The 15,356-nt window shown below is 42.3% G+C and overlaps 1 protein-coding gene across 1 annotated transcript in view; it reads left to right on the forward strand.

The window, feature by feature from the left end:
* Positions 1-15,356, forward strand: part of EFCAB6 (EF-hand calcium binding domain 6) — a 295,381-nt gene that overhangs the window by 73,643 nt on the left and 206,382 nt on the right. Inside the window, exons 6-7 of the mRNA XM_030815402.1 lie at positions 1,243-1,379; positions 5,392-5,504. Of these exons, the coding sequence (XP_030671262.1) occupies positions 1,243-1,379; positions 5,392-5,504 (250 nt within the window). The remainder of the gene's footprint in view (positions 1-1,242; positions 1,380-5,391; positions 5,505-15,356) is intronic.

Raw genomic sequence — 15,356 nt, forward strand, 5'->3', positions numbered from 1 at the left:
CATGTGAGTATCTGTGCATGTGCGTGTGACAGTGATGATGTATGGGGTGGACCATGTCAGTAAAGAGGGATTACCACGCAGCACCCGTCCTGGTGGAGTTAATGGTCTCAAGTTAGGAGAGCCAGGGAGGTGTGCCCATTCTCTTCAGCCACGTCAGGCCATTTGGACAGGTTTGGAAGAGGTGGTGAGTTGGGTTTCCCCCGGTTAGGGTCTCACCAAGAGAGTAGGAGGGGGCAGAGGGGAGGAAGGAGTCAAGCATATAAGCCAAGTGGCAAAGGTGTTGATGGGCGGGTTAGGAAGGAAGTGAGGCTGAGAGGCGTGGAGGAGTGTGGAGGGAGGCCAGAGCTCAGGGGAGGGCCCAGTGGGTCAAGGCTGTGAGCTTTGGGCGCCCGAGGGAGTGAGCTGGAAAGATGGGGGGTGGGCGGCTGCAGCGTGGGGCTGGATTGTGCAGAGTCAGCAGTCCTTGGTAATAACAAGGTGTGGAGTGTGAGCAGGGAGCAGTCAGTTTCCGTATCTAACATTGGGGAAATGGTACCTCCTTCAGAGGGGTTGAAAGGCTTCCATCACACAGCTCTGTGCTTCTTTTCTTTGAGTAGTTTAAGGCCAAGAGCACAACTGGGTGCTCCCTGCAGATCCACAGGGCCTATCCTAACGCTGTGTGCGTCTTTGCGCCCAATAAATATCCTGGGTGCTCCCTGCAGATCCGCAGGGCTTATCCTAATGTCGTATGTGTCTGTGCACCCAATAAATATCATTTGCTGAATCTGGAGAAGTCTCTACAAAACTTTTCTGTGATATCTTTAAAAAATTTAGAGGGGTTGAAATATACAGTCATATTTTCCAGCTCCTAGTAAAAATAGTTTGCATATGGCTGTGAAAAATAAAAATTGTACAAGTCCAGCCATGCCAGAACTGTAGTTTTTAAGTATCAATTAACAAAGATTTTTTCATATGGCCCTAAAAGGGAATGAATTGTGTATGAGACTTATTGCTTTACATCAGAAAGAGATTTTTTTTTAAATTACTAAGACCATTTACAGAGAAAATTGCCTCGAAAACATTCAATAAATGCAAAGTGTTCTTTTTTCCGTAGACATGTCATTTTTGCAATGCTTATCACTGTGAGTCTTTGAAAACATTTTATTTTATAAAAAGTATTAAAAAAAACTTTCACATTTTTATTACCATTTGGTTTCTAACACTAGATCTTTTGACTTTTCCTAAATCACTTTTTATACATAGGTTTTCAAAAACGTTAAGACTGTTATGAAAGCCTTTAAGCTCATTGATGTTAACAAGACTGGACTGGTTCAACCGCAGGAGCTAAGAAGGGTTCTGGAGACCTTCTGTTTGAAGTTAAGAGACGAGGAATACGAAAAGTAAGCAAATGAAGGCACGGTGAGAGATTGCTCAGTAGAACTTTTAACCAATTTCAGAATGAGACCTGTTGGGTTCATTGGCTCCATCCATCTCTCATCCTCCCCTCGCCTCACACACACACGCCTTATTTCTCAAAGAGGCACTCCCTGGACATTCTCTCATGTTCCTAAAGCTCCCCATGCATTCTCAAAAGTGAGAGCTAATGGTTCTCATTCCTTAAGCACCCTTGGGGTCCGTCCTCTGGCCCGCAGCTTTGAACACATCCAGGTTATTGGAGTAATCCATCACCAATTGTCTCTTTCCCCACTTGGCATTGTGCCCGCCCCCCCATCCCACATATTTCTAGTTCGCTGTTGATTTTTACTCAAAGCCTGGGGTTAGGAGAAGAATGACAAATTTCAGGATTCACGCGTTGTTGCTGTGCTCCCCGTTGGCTCTGCATCCTGATACAATAACGGAGACTTAATTTTCCTTTGAGGACCGTTGTTGCTGAGGTGGAGGGGTGTACGGCAGGAGGATAACGAACAGCAGAACATTTAGCTGCTTCATGGCGTTTGAACACCACCACCACCTGCTCCTGACTCTAAGGGCAGCACACAGAAGCCTCAACGGGCATATTTTTGAGCCTTCTATAAACTCCATATCATTTAGAAGAAGCCAAATGTTTGGCTTCTGTGACTACTTGAGTTTTGAGTGAAAGCCACTGGAAGATGGGCCCATGTCTAGCTTAATTTCTACAGTACCTAGCCGAAAGGTCCATTCCCTCTTCATGCCTTTTCCCAAACACTTTTCTAAATACCCTCCAGACCGTTAACAAAAGCACCAAGCCTCATTTCACCTGGAGCCCAAGCTTTTCGCATTGCACTGGTGTTCTAAGTTGCTATGAAAATGGGTCCCGGTAGCTCCTTGTATCTCATAAAGACAGTGTGGCTGCTGCTAGAAGCAGAGTGGAAGAATTTGCCCCTGAGGCAAGGAAGTCCAGAGGGCATGTGACATGTCACTGACGCTGCAGGGCCTGAAAAGCAGGCAGACTTGAAAAAATGGCATCTCCTACTCTTTTGAGTATCTTTTTCTTTTTTTTCTCTTTATAACCTACCTCAGAATATAAAAGACATAATAGATGTTTTAATTTTTACATCTTTTCCGGCTGGGAAAGTGTCCAGAATAAGATCCAAACAAAACAAATTAAATAATTTTGTGCACGCAATTATAGAACAGAGGCAGCACTCTTCTAAAACAGGCAATCAAAAAACAAAACAGTGTTTTATTTGACAATAAACCTTGTGTTTGGCACTGCAGTCTCCAACCTAGTAAATCTATAAAAAATGTTACTGTCTGTTTCCCCATCTCATAAGTATTGAATAATAAAGAACTCCACAAATTTTTATTTGAGATTTTTTTAAGCCTCAAAAACAATGCTATTTTCATGATAAGGCTTGAGAAACTGAACATAATAGAATTGCTTTCTTTTAGACTCAGAAACACAGATCAAAAGTAGACCATTTCTTCAATTGCTTTAATGCTTTTCTTACTGAAGCTCAAGAATATACTCTTTCCTGGAGAAGCTGCTTCAGTATTAACTTTGTCTTTTTTATTTTTGAGGAAGAAACACGATGCATTTTTGAATCCTCTCTTTTATCTAACAGCTTTCTATTTAATATCAACATTCGGCTCTTGGTGTGGTAGAAATGGCCCAGGCCTTGAAGTCAGGCTGCTGGAGGTGAAGTCTGTGTTCTCTCCTCCCTGGTTCTAGGGCCTCAGGGTAGCTCCTGGGCCTTGTCAAGACTCAATTTTCTCTTAAAGAAATGGGGACTGGCCGGGCACGGTGGCTCACGCTTGTAATCCCAGCACTTTGAGACGTTGAGGCAGGTGGATCACGAGGTCAAGAGATTGAGACCGTCCTGGCCAACATGGTGAAACCCCATCTCTACTAAAAGTACAAAAATTAGCCAGGCATGGTGGTGCACACCTGTAGTCCCAGCTACTTGAGAGGCTGAGGCAGGAGAATCGCTTAAACCCGGGAGGCGGAGGTTGCAGTGAGCTGAGATCTCACCACTGCACTCCAGCCTGGCGACAGAGCGAGACTCCATCTTAAAAAAAAAAGGGGGGACTGGGCAGCCCACCTCTCAGGGCTGGGATGAAGACTCAACGTAATGTACACAACATGTCTGTGACGCGCTTGCACATAGTAGGGCTGATTTCACGGTGACCATCTCATCATCATGAAGACTCCGTGAATGCCCTTTACCCTCTGATGACCTGTTCCATTTAGGCAGCAGACTACTGTCCAACCTACATAAAATAAGAGGCCAGAGATACAATTACCACCAAGCCCCATAGTGAATCAGGATATCTCAAAACCCATTGAGTTTTGTGTTTCCCATCTCCCTCCAGCCTACTCTCCACTGCCCTGGAGGCCAGCGTGTTTGATACAGGTGAAATCATTTATGAGCAGCCTTGTAAAACCAGCAGACAAATCACTACAGTTCAGCCTGTTGCCTGAGCAGATGAGTGAAACCCAGTTCCAGGTGGTGACGCTGGAGAGGTTTATGAGCTGATTGGAGTCACACCCTTCTCCCCTCAATTGGGCCTTCTGGTTTCTCAAACTTACCACCTCATTTTCACAAGACAGAGACCATAGATGAAAGATGAAGCTGTTTAGGGAGTTTCACTATTAACATCTGGCAGCGATCACACCTAGAGATCATTTATCTTATTAAAACAATAGGCAAGAGTCATCAAAGTGGGGAAAAAAGGGTATGCATTGAAATAACTAGATGACATTACTCTTTGTTAAATTTGGAAAACAAAAATAACAAATACTTTAAGTGATAATTACTAAATTTTTAGAAAGCAGTATGAGATTAGATAATTATAGAAATCAACACATATGGAGATAATATAACCAAACATTTAAAAACCATCAATTTTTAGAAATGTGATAACACAGAAATGATCTAGAAAACCATTTATCAGGTGGAAGACTTGAATAATAGAAAATTTATTTTAAAAATTCAAACGTCTTATTTATCTTAACTTTAAAAAAAGGTTATCTCAGCTGGGCACAGTGGCTCATGCCTGTAATTCCAGCACTTTAGGAAGCTGAGGTGAGCAGATCACTTGAGGCCAGGAGTTCGAGACCAGCCTGGCCAACATGGCAAAACCCCGTCTCTACTAAAAATATGAAAATTAGCCAGGCGTGGTGGTGCATGGCTGTAATCCCAGCTACTCAGTAGGCTGAGGCACGAGAATTGCTTGAACTGGGAGGTGGAGGTTGCAGTGAGCTGAGATTGCAAGCACCACACTCTAGCCTGGGCAACAGAGCGAGATTCTGCCTAAAAAAAAAAAAAAAAAAAATTATCTCAGTATGTTTCAGGAATAGACAGTGGTTTGCTGTTTTAAAAAGTCTTGTATGTTACATATAAAAATCATGAAATGCTTCAAGAGAAACTTTGCCTTCTCCACCCATCCCCTGTTTTGAAAGCATATGCCATCTGTGGGCCTCAGTTTCTCTCTAGAGAAAGGATATGCTCAGTGGAGATCATCTCTGCTGGCTCCTCCACCCAGCTCTCCATTTCCCTGCTTATGGAAATTTTGTGCTGGCTGACTCATTTCCCTCCAATTATTAAAGGCAAATGGGACCTGCTTCTGCTGTCGGAGTGGAGAGGCGGCTGCCGTGCAGACTGAGCCCCAGCTCCCCTCCCGCCAGAGCTGGGAGAAACTCCTTAGGTGCTGTCTAGGTCGGGATATTCCTCAACAGGTTCAGCAGCATCTCTGTCTCACTCTAATTTCTATGCATCCATCTGTAGGCTGGAGAAGTGATCTCGAACTAGCTGTATTAAAAAAAAAATCCGACAGTAACATTTTCTGGGGTTTACTTTTTAATTCCCTCTGTAGCTAGAAACAGACATTAAAATTAAAGCCAGTCCAAGTGTAAAGGATACCTTAGTAACAAACTTGCTTCATTTTAGATTCATAATTTCTCATTGCTAAAGAACGTTTGTATTTTAGGTTTTCGAAACACTACAACATCCACAACGATACTGCAGTAGATTACAATGTGTTTTTGAAGAATCTCAGCATAAATAATGACTTGAACCTTAGATATTGTACGGGAAATCAAGGTGAGTATTTTTAAACTATATAGCTAAAGATTTCAATATCTTTTGGCATGGTAATTCCTGTTCTTTGAATCTTTCCTGAGGAAATACTTTCAAATATAGAAAATACATTATCTACAAAGCTAGCCGTGGTGTCATTATTTATAAGAATAACGTCAATGCCTAAGAATAGGAAAAGGCTAAATGAGTCACAATATAGCCACGTGGTAAAATCTACAGCCAGGAACAAGGATATCCATGAAGAGTTAATAATAACACAGAAGATGTGTATGGAATATCTGTAGTGGATTAGAAAATATTCCAAAATTCTCAGGTTGTCCTTAAGTGAGATGCCTCTGGCTGTGATGTTGTTCTTTCTGCTGCTTCTATATTTTCAACTTTTTTTTTTTTTAATGATGGGAAAAATCTTAACAGAAAAGGGCAAATAGCTGAGTAATTTGCAGTTATGTTAGACAAGCAAAGCCAGGTCATTAGACATAACCTTGAGACAGAACGTGTTTCCTCGTGCGAACAGTCTTTACTCCAGCGTCCTCCATACGGCGCCCAGGGTTGTCGGCCTGCTGGGTAGCTTTGGAAAGAGTCAGGGTCCAGTTCTTTAAGGGTGAATGTATGGCTCATGCAATTGGATCCTCTCCCTTCCCAGCCTTTGGTCATTTTCCTCGCCTTAAATAAGAATTCCCCTCAGTGGTCTGGTGCTTCAGGAGTGACTACCTGTGAGGGGCTCTCTCAAAATGGGTTGTCACTGTGTGGTTTCAGCTTAATTCAGAGCAGCAGATATTCAGGGACCACCTTCTATGATTCTGAGATCCCTCTCACTAGCAAGCTGAAAAGTGACAGATTCTCAGGTTTCAGGCTGGTTCCACTAACCAAGCTTGCTTAGAGCAGACTCCAGTGCTCTAGTTTTCAAAGCCTCCTGTGCCAGGAGCCATGCAAAGCATGTTCCTGTGTCGCGTCTTTATATTCCCCACGGCCACGTGAGGCAGGTGCCAATGCGACAAGGAAGAGATTGAAGTAAACAATCGAACCAAGCCCACTACCTAGAAATAACCACTGTCCACAGGGTTCTTGGCATCTCTCCATGGCACATATATGTAAAGAAGAGTTAGGCAGAAAGAAATACATTTGTAAAAATGGGTTTATATAGATGCTGTTCTCTGTAAGAATTTACTTTTACCTGAATGTATCAGAAGAATAGAAATTTAAATGAAACTCAAGAAAATGATGAATACATCCTGGCTCTATATCTTGGATATAATGTCCACAGGTCACATCTTCCCCCTTCAATATGTTGTAGACTTTGGTCCGTTGCCTTCTGGTACTGAGTCTGATTGTGGAAAAGTCTGAGGCCTGCTTCATTTTTTCTCTTATGGATGATTTGTTTTCTCTGGCTGATTGCCTAAGAGGCATTTATCCTAGAACTCCATCCCTCCCTCCCTCCCTCCCTCCCTTCCCTGCTTCCCTTCCTTCCCTTCCTTCGCTCCTTCCCTCCCTCCCTCCCTTCCCTCCTTCCCTCCCTTCCCTCCTTCCCTCCCTTCCCTCCTTCCCTTCCTTCCCTCCTTCCCTCTGTCCCTCCCTTCCCTCCTCCCCTCCCTCCCTTCTCTCCCTTCCCTCCTTCCCTCTTCCCCTCCCTCCCTCCTTCCCTTCCCTCCCTCCCTCCCTTCCCTTCCTTCCCTCCCTTCCCTCCCTCCCTCCCTTCTCTCCCTTCCCTCCTTCCCTCTTCCCTCCCTCCCCCTCCCTTCCCTCCCTCCCTTCCCTTCCTTCCCTCCCTTCCCTCCTTCCCTCCTTCCCTCCCTTCCCTCCTCCCCTCCCTCCCTCCCTTCCCTCCCTTCCCTTCCCTCCTTCCCTCCCTTCCTTCCCTCCTCCCCTCCTTCCTCTTCTTTCCCTCCTTCCCTCCACCCCTCCTTCTCTCCCTTCCCTCCACCCCTCCCTCCCTCCCTTCCCTCCCTTCCCTCCTTCCTCTTCCCTCCCTCCTTCCCTCCTCCCCTCCCTTCCCTCCTCCCTTCCCTCCCTTCCCTCCTTCTCTCCTTCACTCTCTTCCCTCCTTCCCTCCCTCCCTCCCTTCCCTCCCTCCTTCCCTTCCTCCCTCCCTTCCCTCCTTCCCTCCCTCCCTTCCCTCCTTCCCTCACCCCATCCCTTCCCTCCATCCCTCCCTCCTTTCCTCCCTCCCTCCCTCCTTTCCTCCTTGCCTGCTTCCCTCCTTCCATCCTTCCCTCCTGCCCTCCTCCTCTCCTCTCCTCTCCTCTCCTCTCCTCTCTTTTTTCTTTCTTATTTCTACAAGGTCTCGCTCGCTCTATTGCCCAGGCTTGAGTGCAGTGGCACAATCATAGCTCACTGCAGCCTCGGCCTCCTGAGCAATTCCGGCACTTTGGGCCCAAGCGATCCTCCGACCTCAGCCTCCCAAGTAACTGGGACCACAGGCATGCACCACCATGCCTGGCTAACTTTAAAAAAAAAATTGTAGAGACAGGGTCTCACTATGTTGCCAGGCTAATCTCGAACTCCTGGGCTCAAGTGATCCTCCTGCCTATACACAGTCCCAAAGAGCTGGGATTACAGGCATATGCCGCCATGCCCAGCACACATTCACAGTGATCGTCTTAGATCTTTTATCTATACCTGTAATTTGATTTTCACCAAGGTCTATCCTATTCTTTGCTGTTTCTAATTTACTTACTAGGTCTCTACTGTTGTTTCTTTAGGTCTACAATATTATTTTCCATCTTATTTTGTTGATTTATCATCTTGCCTTTCAACTCTCCTTTTACTGAGTTCACGTTCTTATAGAGAGATTCTGTAAAGTAATTTTGTATCTGAAGTTACGTTTTCTTCCAAGGTGGGATCTCTGCCTTGTGTTCATTATGTTCCTCTCCTTCCTTCACTATCCACTCCTGGAGAGTTTGCGTACTTTCATGAAATTTGGATAAACTGAGTATTTTCTATTCCATTTTACTTCTTCTATTGACTTTTCATTTATTATTAAATTTTTTGGTGCTTGTTCTAGGATGATATGGTTTGGATATTTGCCTCTTCCAAATCTCATGTTGAAATGTAATCCCCAGGCCAGGCATGGTGGCTCACGCCTGTAATCCCAGCCCTTTGGGAGGCTGAGGCAGGAGGATCACTTGAGGCCAGGAGTCCAAGGACCAGCCTAGGCAACATTAGTGAGACCCTGTCTCTATTTAAAAAAAGAAAGAAATGTGATCCCAAGTGTTGGAGGTTGGACCTAGTGGGAGGTATTTGTGTCATTGGGGTAGATTCCTCATGAATAGCTTGGTGCCCTCCCCATGGTAATGAGTGAGTTCTTGTTCTGTTAGTTCACACAAGAGCTGGTATTTAAAGGAGACAGGCACCTCCTCCTCTGCCTTGCGCCCTCTCTTGCCACGTGATGCACTTGCTCCCTTTTCATCTTCCACCACCAGTGAAAAGCTTCTTGAAGGAAAACCTAGGCCAGTACCATTCAGGACATAGGCATGGGCAAAGACTTCATGACTAAAACACAAAATGCAATTGTAATGAAAGCCAAAATTGACAAATGCAATCTAATTAAACTAAAGAGCTTCTGCGCAGCAAAACAAACTATCATCAGAGTAAACAGGCAACCTACAGAATGGGAGAACAATTTTGCAATCTATCCATCTGACAAAGGTCTAATATCCAGAAGCTACAAGGAACTTAAACAAATTTACAAGAAAAAAACAACCCCATCAAAAAGTGGGTGAAGGACATGAACAGACATTTCTCAAAAGAAGACATTTATGTGGCCAACAAACATATGAAAAAAGCTCAACATCTCTGGTCATTAGAGAAATGCAAATCAAAACCACATTGAGATACCATCTCATGCCAGTTAGAATGGTGATCATTAAAAAGTCAGGAAACAACAGATGCTGGAGAGGATGAGGAGAAATAGGAACACTTCTACCCTGTTGGTGGGAGTGTAAATTGGTTCAACTATTGTGGAAGTGTGGCAATTTCTCAAGGATCTAAAACCAGAAATACCATTTGACCCAGCAATCCATTAATGGGTATATACCCAAAGGATTATAAATCATTCTACTATAAAGACATATGCACATGTGTGTTTATTGCAGCACTATTTGCAATAGCAAAGACTTGGAACTAACCCAGATGCCCATCAATGATAGACTGGATAAAGAAAATGTGGCAGATATACACCAGGAGTACTATGCAGCCATAAAAAAGAATGAATTCATGTCATTTGCAGGGACAGGGATGAAGTTGGAAACCATTATTCTCAGCAAACTAACACAGGAACAGAAAACCAAACACTGCATGTTCTCACTCATAGTGAGAGTTGAACAATGAGAACACATGGACATAGGGAGGGGAACATCACACACTGGGGCCTGTCATGGGGTGGGGGGAAAGGGGAGGGATAGCATTAGAAGAAATACCTAATGCGTGTGGGGCTTAAAACCTAGATGACGGGTTGATGGGTGCAGCAAACCACCATGGCACATGTATACCTGTGTAACAAACCTGCATGTTCTGCACATGTATCCCGAAACTTAAAGTATAATTTAAAAAGAAAAAGAAAAACAAAAACAAAAACTTCTTGAAGCCGAGCAGATGCTGGTGCCATGCTTGTACAGCCTGCAGAACTGTAAGCCAAATGAGCGTCTTTTCTTTATAAATTATCTAATCTCAGGTATTCCTTGATAGCAATGCAAAGCAGAGTAATAAATAAGGTTTATAATGTACATCTTTGATTAATCAGAATCTACCTCTAAGTAATATATTTTTTTTTTATTTTGTATTTTATAAGTTAAAAGAGACACTCTAGGAACAAATTCTTTTTAATTACACCCTGTTACAATAAGCAAGAAAAACAAGCACAAGAAGAGATGTGGCCCAACAAAATCTCTTATCCAAAACACTGGCAGATCAGAGTCGGTTTCTAGTGAACAGATGATACAAATTATATAAGGTGACAAGAATTCCCCTGAAGAAAATAAAACAATACTGTAACTTCCTTTTTGATGGCCAATATCATTAAATGCATTAGAATAGTCCCAGTTGAGAATCATTGTTACGAAGCCCTCATAGAGTAACTCAATATAAAGGAAGCTGCATTCTGGAAGATAACCTGGGCTCAGAAAATAAAAAGAAAAATCTTGTTTTATTTTAGTTTGGCATCTGGTTAAGGCGGGAGACTCTGGCTGAAGTCAAAAAGTGATGCCGTTTGTAGATTGTGCGTGGACCACAGTAACTGGCCACATGTGAACTAATGTAGCTCTAATCTTAAAATCAAACTAGAAAACACCAATGAAGGCTCTAAGTCCTGGCCCAGAGAAAGTTCAAAGGACTATTGAATAAGCTTCTGTGAGTGATGTGATTAATTTTTAATGTCAATATTTTTTTTTTTTTGGCTATATATATATATTTTTTTTATTATTATACTTTAGGGTTTTAGGGTACATGTGCACAATGTGCAGGTTTCTTACATATGTATCCGTGTGCCATGTTGATTTCCTGCACCCATTAACTTGTCATTTAGCATTAGGTGTATCTCCTAATGCTGTCCCTCCCCCCTCCCCCAACCCCACAACAGTCCCCGGAGTGTGATGTTCCCCTTCCTGTGTCCATGAGTTCTCATTGTTCAATTCCCACCTATGAGAGAGAACATGCGGTGTTTGGTTTTTTGTCCTTGCGATAGTTTACTGAGAATGATGTTTTCCAGTTTCATCCATGTCCCTACAAAGGACACGAACTCATCATTTTTTATGGCTGCATAGTATTCCATGGTGTATATGTGCCACATTTTCTTAATCCAGTCTATCGTTGTTGGACATTTGGGTTGGTTCCAACTCTTTGCTATTGTGAATAGTGCCGCAATAAATATACGTGTGCATGTGTCTTTATAGCAGCATGATTTATAGTCCTTTGGGTATATACCCAGTAATGGGATGGCTGGGTCAAATGGTATTTCTAGTTCGAGATCCCTGAGGAATCGCCACACTGACTTCCACAATGGTTGAACTAGTTTACAGTCCCACCAACAGTGTAAAAGTGTTGCTGTTTCTCCACATCCTCTCCAGCACCTGTTGTTTCCTGATTTTTTAATGATGGCCATTCTAACTGGTGTGAGATGGTATCTCACTGTGGTTTTGATTTGCATTTCTCTGATGGCCAGTGATGATGAGCATTTCTTCATGTGTTTTCTGGCTGCATAAATGTCTTCTTTTGAGAAGTGTTTGTTCATGTCCTCTGCCCACTTTTTGATGGGGTTGTTTGTTTTTTTCTTGTAAATTTGTTTGAGTTCATTGTAGATTCTGGATATTAGCCCTTTGTCAGATGAGTAGGTTGCAAAAATTTTCTCCCATTCTGTAGGTTGCCTGTTCATTCTGATGATAGTTTCTTTTGCTGTGCAGAAGCTCTTTAGTTTAATGAGATCCCATTTGTCGATTTTGGCTTTTGTTGCCATTGCTTTTGGTGTTTTAGACATGAAGTCCTTGCCCACGCCTATGTCCTGAATGGTATTGCCTAGGTTTTCTTGTAGGATTTTAATGGTTTTAGGTCTAACATATAAGTCTTTAATCCATCTTGAATTAATTTTTGTATAAGGTGTAAGGAAGGGATCCAGTTGCAGCTTTCTACATATGGCTAGCCAGTTTTCCCAGCACCATTTATTAAATAGGGAATCCTTTCCCCATTTCTTGTTTTTGTCAGGTTTGTCAAAGATCAGATAGTTGTAGCTATGCGGCATCATTTCTGAGGGCTCTGTTCTGTTCCATTGATCTATGTCTCTGTTGTGGTACCAGTACCATGCTGTTTTGGTTACTGTAGGCTTGTAGTATAGTTTAAAGTCAGGTAGCGTGATGCCTCCAGCTTTGTTCTTTTGGCTTAGGATTGACTTGGCGATGCGGGCTCTTTTTTGGTTCCATATGAACTTTAAAGTAGTTTTTTCCAATTCTGTGAAGAAAGTCATTGGTAGCTTGATGGGGATGGCATTGAATCTATAAATTACCTTGGGCAGTATGGCCATTTTCACGATATTGATTCTTCCAACCCATGAGCATGGAATGTTCTTCCATTTGTTTGTATCCTCTTCTATTTCATTGAGCAGTGGTTTGTAGTTCTCCTTGAAGAGGTCCTTCACATCCCTTGTAAGTTGGATTCCTAGGTATTTTATTCTCTTTGAAGCAATTGTGAATGGGAGTTCACTCATGATTTGGCTCTCTGTTTGTCTGTGATTGGTGTACAAGAATGCTTGTGATGTTTGTACATTAATTTTGTATCCTGAGACTTCGCTGAAGTTGCTAATCAGCTTAAGGAGATTTTGGGCTGAGACAATGGGGTTTTCTAGATATACAATCATGTCATCTGCAAACAGGGACAATTTGACTTCCTCTTTTCCTAATTGAATACCTTTTATTTCCTTCTCCTGCCTGATTGCTCTGGCCAGAACTTCGAACACTATGTTGAATAGGAGCGGTGAGAGAGGGCATCCCTGTCTTGTGCCAGTTTTCAGAGGGAATGCTTCCAGTTTTTGCCCATTCAGTATGATATTGGCTGTGGGTTTGTCGTAGATAGCTCTTATTATTTTGAGATACGTCCCATCAATACCTAATTTATTGAGAGTTTTTAGCATGAAGGGTTGTTGAATTTTGTCAAAGGCCTTTTCTGCATCTATTGAGATAATCATGTGGTTTTTGTCTTTGGTTCTGTTTATATGCTGGATTACATTTATTGATTTGCATATGTTGAACCAGCCTTGCATCCCAGGGATGAAGCCCACTTGATCATGGTGGATAAGCTTTTTGATGTGCTGCTGGATTCGGTTTGCCAGTATTTTATTGAGGATTTTTGCATCAATGTTCATCAAGGATATTGGTCTGAAATTCTCTTTTTTGGTTATGTCTCTGCCAGGTTTTGGTATCAGGACGATGCTGGCTTCATAAAATGTGTTAGGGAGGATTCCCTCTTTTTCTATCGATTGGAATAGTTTCAGAAGGAATGGTACCAGTTCCTCCTTGTACCTCTGGTAGAATTCAGCTGTGAATCCATCAGGTCCTGGACTCTTTTTGGTTGGTAAGCTATTGATTATTGCCACAATTTCAGAACCTGTTATTGGTCTATTCAGAGATTCAACTTCTTCCTGGTTTAGTCTTGGGAGGGTGTATTTGTCGAGGAATTTATCCATTTCTTCTAGATTTTCTAGTTTATTTGCATAGAGGTGTTTGTAGTATTCTCTGATGGTAGATTGTATTTCTGTGGGATCGGTGGTGATATCCCCTTTTTCGTTTTTTATTGCATCTATTTGATTCTTCTCTCTTTTCTTCTTTATTAGTCTTGCTAGCGGTCCATCAATTTTGTTGATCTTTTCAAAAAACCAGCTCCTGGATTCATTAATTTTTTGAAGGGTTTTTTGTGTCTCTATTTCCTTCAGTTCTGCTCTGATTTTAGTTATTTCTAGCCTTCTGCTAGCTTTTGAATGTGTTTGCTCTTGCTTTTCTAGTTCTTTTAATTGTGATGTTAGGGAGTCAATTTTGGATCTTTCCTGCTTTCTCTTGTGGGCATTTAGTGCTATAAATTTCCCTCTACACACTGCTTTGAATGTGTCCCAGAGATTCTGGTATGTTGTGTCTTTGTTCTCATTGGTTTCAAAGAACGTCTTCATTTCTGCCTTCATTTCATTATGTACCCAATAGTCATTCAGGAGCAGGTTGTTCAGTTTCCATGTAGTAGAGCGGTTTTGAGTGAGTTTCTTAATCCTGAGTTCTAGTTTGATTGCACTGTGGTCTGAGAGACAGTTTGTTATAATTTCTGTTCTTTTACATTTGCTGAGGAGAGCTTTACTTCCAACTATGTGGTCAATTTTGGAATAGGTGTGGTGTGGTGCTGAAAAAAATGTATATTCTGTTGACTTGGGGTGGAGAGTTCTGTAGATGTCTATTAGGTCCACTTTATGTAGAGCTGAGTTCAATTCCTGGATATCCTTGTTAACTTTCTGTCTCGTTGATCTGTCTAATGCTGACAGTGGGGTGTTAAAATCTCCCATTATTATTGTGTGGGAGTTTAAGTCCCTTTGTAGGTCACTCAGGACTTGCTTTATGAATCTGGGTGCTCCTGTGTTGGGTGCATATATATTTAGGATAGTTAGCTCTTCTTGTTGAATTGATCCCTTTACCATTATGTAATGGCCTTCTTTGTCTCTTTTGATCTTTGTTGGTTTAAAGTCTATTTTATCAGAGACTAGGATTGCAACCCCTGCCTTTTTTTGTTTTCCAGTTGCTTGATAGATCTTCCTCCATCCCTTTATTTTGAGTCTATGTGTGTCTCTGCACGTGAGATGGGTTTCCTGAATACAGCACACTGATGGGTCCTGACTCCTTATCCAGTTTGCCAGTCTGTGTCTTTTGATTGGAGCATTTAGCCCATTTACATTTAACGTTAATATTGTTATGTGTGAATCTGGTCCTGTCATTATGATGTTAGTTGGTTATTTTGCTCGTTAGTTGCTATAGTTTCTTCCTAGTCTCGATGGTCTTTACAATTTGGCATGTTTTTGCAGTGGCTGGTACCGGTTGTTCCTTTCCATGTTTAGTGCTTCCTTCAGGAGCTCTTTTAGGGCAGGCCTGGTGGTGACAAAATCACTCAGCGTTTGCTTGTCTGTAAAGTGTTTTATTTCTCCTTCACTTATGAAGCTTAGTTTGGCGGATAGGAGATTCTGGGTTGAAAATTCTTTTCTTTAAGAATGTTGAATATCGGCCCCCACTCTCTTCTGGCTTGTAGAGTTTCTGCTGAGAGATCAGCTGTTAGTCTGATGGGCTTCCCTTTGTGGGTAACCCGACCTTTCTCTCTGGCTGCCTTTAACATTTTTTCTTTCATTTC

This window comes from Nomascus leucogenys, chromosome 7b (genome assembly GCF_006542625.1).
Source record: "Nomascus leucogenys isolate Asia chromosome 7b, Asia_NLE_v1, whole genome shotgun sequence".
Taxonomy (NCBI): domain Eukaryota; kingdom Metazoa; phylum Chordata; class Mammalia; order Primates; family Hylobatidae; genus Nomascus; species Nomascus leucogenys.